Source organism: Echinops telfairi, unplaced genomic scaffold (assembly GCF_000313985.2).
Source record: "Echinops telfairi isolate 266 unplaced genomic scaffold, ASM31398v2 ScPeMD7_23;HRSCAF=83, whole genome shotgun sequence".
Classification (NCBI taxonomy): domain Eukaryota; kingdom Metazoa; phylum Chordata; class Mammalia; order Afrosoricida; family Tenrecidae; genus Echinops; species Echinops telfairi.
In genome coordinates, this window is record NW_022103920.1 from 10,723,486 (window position 1) to 10,728,603 (window position 5,118).

At 55.9% G+C, this 5,118-nt stretch overlaps 1 protein-coding gene across 1 annotated transcript in view; it reads left to right on the forward strand.

Moving 5' to 3' along the window:
- Nucleotides 1–1,206: 1,206 nt before the first annotated feature.
- The window catches only part of LOC101642371 (aldose reductase-related protein 2-like), a 14,991-nt gene continuing 11,079 nt past the window's right edge, over nt 1,207–5,118 (forward strand). The window contains exons 1-4 of the mRNA XM_004707823.2: nt 1,207–1,304; nt 2,906–3,073; nt 3,926–4,042; nt 4,918–4,995. Coding sequence (XP_004707880.1) covers nt 1,239–1,304; nt 2,906–3,073; nt 3,926–4,042; nt 4,918–4,995 — 429 coding nt within the window. The 5' untranslated portion in view covers nt 1,207–1,238. The remainder of the gene's footprint in view (nt 1,305–2,905; nt 3,074–3,925; nt 4,043–4,917; nt 4,996–5,118) is intronic.

Consider the following 5,118-nt stretch of genomic DNA (forward strand, 5'->3'; position numbering starts at 1 on the left):
TCACAGGGGTCACCCGATTCATCACAGCGGCAAAATCACAGTGATGAATATAATAATTTTATGGTTGGGGGGGTCAGCACAACACGAGGAACTGTACGAAAGGGTCGTGGCATTAGGAAGGTTGAGAACCATTGCTTTAGCAGTTCATACGATACTTTGAAGCTTCTTCTCCAACACCATCGTGCAAACGCGCCACTTCTCCTTGCCGTCCTTAGTCAATATCCGCCTCTCACCTGCGTGGGAGGCCATTGGAAAGACCAAGGCCGGAGTCAAGGCACAACTCAGTCTTGACAACTCCAGTACTTGACAATGCCGGTCTTCTCTCTGGTTAAGGCATAATGGTACATGCTGTGAATTCCAAGTCCATATGCACAGGTAAACGGCGGAGGACAAAGAAGGATCCTGAGTGCAGGGAATAGAGGTGATTTCTATTTCCTTATTTACTGGTCGTCCCCAGGTGATGACTCTCTAAGTTGCAGTTAGGAACCTACCCTGTACAGCCCATTATATTTTTAAAAATGTAGATATAATCGTACAGTGGTCCTTAATAACAATCCGGCACTACTTTCCCACCTGCATTACAACATTATCAGGTTGCACCAAAGCAACCAGGCTGGTATTTCCAACCCATCATTGCTCCACAGGAGGAAGATGAGGGTCTCTGTTCAAGATGTACAGATTGGGAAACCTCGCGTTCTCCTCTGTTCTGTGGGGTTACGTTGTGTAAGATTTAGAACACAAAGGGCTATCTCTTCTCAGCCCTGTAGGGTTGCTTTGCGTTGGGACTGGCTCTGTGGCAGAGGTGTGACCGAGCACTCCACTGCTGACTCACCCGACTCACCTACGCGGGTTGGAACCCTGCCTCCCTAATCTGACATAAAGACAGAGTTAAGAATGGAACTTGTCTCCCCTCTGGACACTGCCCACAGAACCTTCTGTAATGAGTAGATAGCATCTTTATAATTTTAACCTTTCTTCTTATTTTTTTTAATACAGGGAGAGGCATTTCAGAAATCTGAGCACCCCCAGGGGCTATACTTAGTGCATATACCCTCCTCACCCTGGAGGGCTTTTCTCTGGCCGACCTGTCTTAAGGACAAGGCAAGAAGGGACTTGCTACTCTATCAGGACTGGAAACAGCCAGCTAGCCCTGCCCCCAGAGCTGGCTCCTCCCTCTGTGACTTGGCCAGCTCTTCTTAAGCAGGTCACAGAGCACCCTCTGCCACCCTGCACTGACCATGGCCACCTTCGTGGAGCTCCTCACCAAGGCCAAGATGCCCATCGTGGGCCTGGGCACCTGGAAGGTACATGTGCACGCATGTGGACACCTGCCTCCCTCCTGGGCTCTTGTCCTTTTTGCCCTCTCTGCTGCTTCCCCGAAGCCCTGCTGTGGGATGGAGAAAGGAGGAAGTTTGGGGAAGGGAGAGTCCCAGCCCTGAGCCAGTACCAGCACTTCTCTCTGGAGCAGTCAGGCTCCAAGCCCGATTCAGGCTCAGCTGTTGGGCTGAGAAACAGCTGTTTATCAGGGCCGCTGCCAGAAGCCATTCCTTCGCGGGCTGCTCCCTGCCTCTCGGACTTTGAAAGGGGCCCCACAGTGTCGTAGCCCCTCATGAGTCTGCTGCCTGGCTGTGGGCAGTGTGGTCCTGGAAGTCGCTAGAAATTCAGGCTCGCAGGCAGCGCGGGACTTCTGCCTCAGAATCTGCCCTTCCACTGGTCTCCCAAAAGGCTCCTTGCGTCCCTCCGGAAGGGCTGCCTTCCTGGGAGTCAGGTTCCTGGGGCTCCACCCTAGGGCTCCGCATTCCTTCCAGCCCCTTCCCCTGGGCAGCCTCGGGGTGGATTTGACTGGATGACCTTTTCTACATTTTCATTTCCGCCGGCAGTCCGTGTCTTGGCACAGACCCTTAGGACCAGGAGGAGTCTCCGTCCGGGTCTCTGTTCTGCCCAGCCCCTCTCTGGGGCAGACGGACTCCCCCCTGTGGTCCCAGCCCTGGGAGGTTCTCAGGAAGTACCCTGAGTTCCCCCAGAGGAGTGGACGGCCTCCAGCTGATTCCACGAGGGGGGGGGGCTTCTTGCTGGGACTGGGCTGTTTCCTCCCTATCGGAGCTGCAGCCTCCACAAACAGGACAAATGGTTGCCGGTCTGTCTGCAGGGCCCAGCACAGGGTCACTGCCTGCGGAATTAGATGTGAGGGTGCTGTACAGACAGAACCCTTCCAGGATTTGGGGCAATGCTATCTGTTAGAGATTCCCCTGGGCATTTGTGTGTGGAGGTGGGGGTGGGGGTGGCAGGGTTGGGCTGCTTCCAATGCTGGTGCTGCCAAGTCCACTTCTTGTCCTGAGTTGCCGCTGCTCCGCCTGCTGTGCTTAATCCCTAGATTTATCTGGAAGGACTCTGGACTGACATTCTTATCAAGCCTTATCACTGGAGTCTGTCCTGACTGATTACAATGAGCAGTTTCTGCTTTGTCTTTACAAAGGGGTGGCTTAGGGTCATATGAGCCCCACTCCCCATCTGTATGAAGGAGGCTTGTGGGTCATCCATCTTACACAGGAGCAGCGATGTTTACAAAGAGGTGTCCTAAGGTCATCCAGTCCTTACTGAGGGGGGTGCGGGGAGCTATGGGTCACCCACACATCTGGGACCCTGTCAAGACAGAGTGGTTAACCTGGATTGGGATTAGGGGGGAGCCAAGTCTTGGTGAGCAGGAAATACGAGGCTGGATGACTAAGCCAAGCCACTTGGCTCCTTCTCTTGAAAATACTCTCCAAAGTGTGTTCTTTGCCCTGGTGTCCCCTGGAAATGGAGCCTCCATTGAGGCCCTGGTGTGGAGAGGAGGCTGTGGAGGGGAGTCCTGGAGAGGTGGCCTTTGGATGGGAGGGCAAGACTGCCTCTAGTTTCTCCTTAGTCTGCCCCAGGCCAAGTCGAGGAGGCCGTGAAGGCAGCCATTGAAGCGGGGTACCGCCACTTTGACTGCGCCCCTGTGTACGGGAACGAGAGCGAGGTGGGCGCGGCCATCCAGGAGAAGCTCAAGGAGAAGGTGGTGAAGCGCGAGGACCTGTTCATCGTCAGCAAGGTACCCAGGGCCCTGGGGTGGCAGGAGGATGAACTTCAGAGCCGCCAGAGGCGTTGGGTTTGGTCAACACCAGCCCTCCGTGCAAGCCCATTGTATGAAATACCTCGGACCCACATGGCCACATTCCCTGGCAGGACTGGACTGAGGAGACGTTGCTGCTGTACTCCTCCTGCGTTGGGTTTCCCACTGTGGGGCGGGTCCCCTGAGCCACCGTGATGTCCGTGGCTCCCTGCCCACCATGGGGCTCATCTGCCCAGTGTCCATGCATGGCTGCAAGTACCCCAGGGACGGGTCCAAAGCCGCCTTTGCAGATCTTGGTCTCTAAGACTCAGCCCTAATGGTCTCCAGTGGGGGCTTTAAAAAAATTTTTTTTTTATAATAGCCACAGGTGAATGTGTGCTTTCTCAGCCGAGTAAAAGGCGAGTGACAGATGCTATGAGAAGGAAGCCGTTGGTCAGTCAGGTTGAGGATCACGGAACTGATGTTAGGCAGAGCTCCTAAAACAGGAGCTTCCGGGACTGGCTGGGTGTGGATTGTGTGCAGCGCTGCACTGCACTGAGTCGGGGTCTGCCCTGTGAGAAGCCACGACAGGGTCCTGGCAGGCTGGAGATGTGTGGGCTGCAGACAGAGGTCATCCTGTCGTGGGACAGGAGAGAACTTGGAGCCCAAGTTAGACACAATTTGTGCTCTCAGAGCCCTGTCACCAAGGTGGGGGACACATGTGGGAGCTCCCGCAGGTATGGAGCACTTTTGTTCTAAAGAGCCGGAACCCGGGGTAGAGCCAGGAGCAGGGCCGTGCGGGTGACGGAGCCTGCCCTCCCAGCACTGATCCCGGGTTGTCCCTCTCTGCAGCTGTGGTCCACCTTCTTCGAGAGGCCCCTGGTGAAGGAAGCCTGCCGGAAGACCCTTAATGATCTGAAACTGGACTACCTGGACATCTACCTAATACACTGGCCTCAGGGCCTGAAGGTCGGTACCACTCCCGCCCCATCTCCCCAGAGCTGTGGGGCTGCGTGTGAAGGTGGGAGCTCTCTCCCTGCATATACCCGGGAGCCCGTGGTGGAACAGAGAGCTGGGGTGTCAGGTGGGCACAGAGCTGCCCATGTGCTGGGTCTGTTCTCAGCTCTGTCTGAGGGCTTGTGGTTTCTGGAAGCCACGTTGCCATGCTGTCTTGGTCCCAAGTCCAAGGCCAGGCTCCCTCTTCTGGGAGAACACTGGGGGGTTCTTGCCACACAGCCTTTCAGGACTCAACTCTGCTGTGGTAGAGGCACCCTAGGTGCGGTGTCTTGTAGAACAGCCCAAGTCTGTTTACGCCGGAGGGTGGCAGGTCCTTACTCAAGACCCAGCGCATCTTTTTTGGGCTCCCCTTGTGCTTCGGAAAGGTGAGAGGCAACGTGGTGCCAACTCACTCATCTCATGCCCTGCAAACAAGGTGCCTGGGGACCACCCTCCCGAGCCTGCCAGAGGTGAAGTGTGTGCCAGTACCAACTGCAGGAATCCCCTCCTTGAGATTGGACCCTCCTTTGCGGGTCTGAAAACTAAAGTGTGTTCCTGAGTGTGTGTGCGGCCCACGTAGAGGAGGTGACCATGGTGTCACCGAATCTGCCCAGGATGGAATTTAAAAATCAAACAGCACTTTGCCAGATAGGAGGCTTGAGATGTAATGCCAGCCGGTGGCATTTCATCTCAGGCCCAGTCGCTGGTAGCCTGGCTCCTGCCCAGCAGGCATGCAGGTGTGGCTGGGTGGCTGATGGGTAGGTAGTTCGGGGTCCTGGGGCCTCAGGGATGGGAACTCCGGGGCCTGGCACGGACTGGGACTTCAACTTTGGGCTTTGCGTTTCCAGCCTGGGAAGGAGATCCTCCCTAAAGACGAAGCAGGCAACCTGCTCTGTTGCAAGGCAACGTTCGTGGACGCCTGGGAGGTAGGTGCCAGTTCTTTCGACCTGAAACCTTCCGGCACGGACCCAGGCAGGCCGGAGACAGGCCACGTGCCTGATGCTCTTCCGTTTGTCCTCCACTATTTGAGAGTTCTTCCGGCTGCTTCC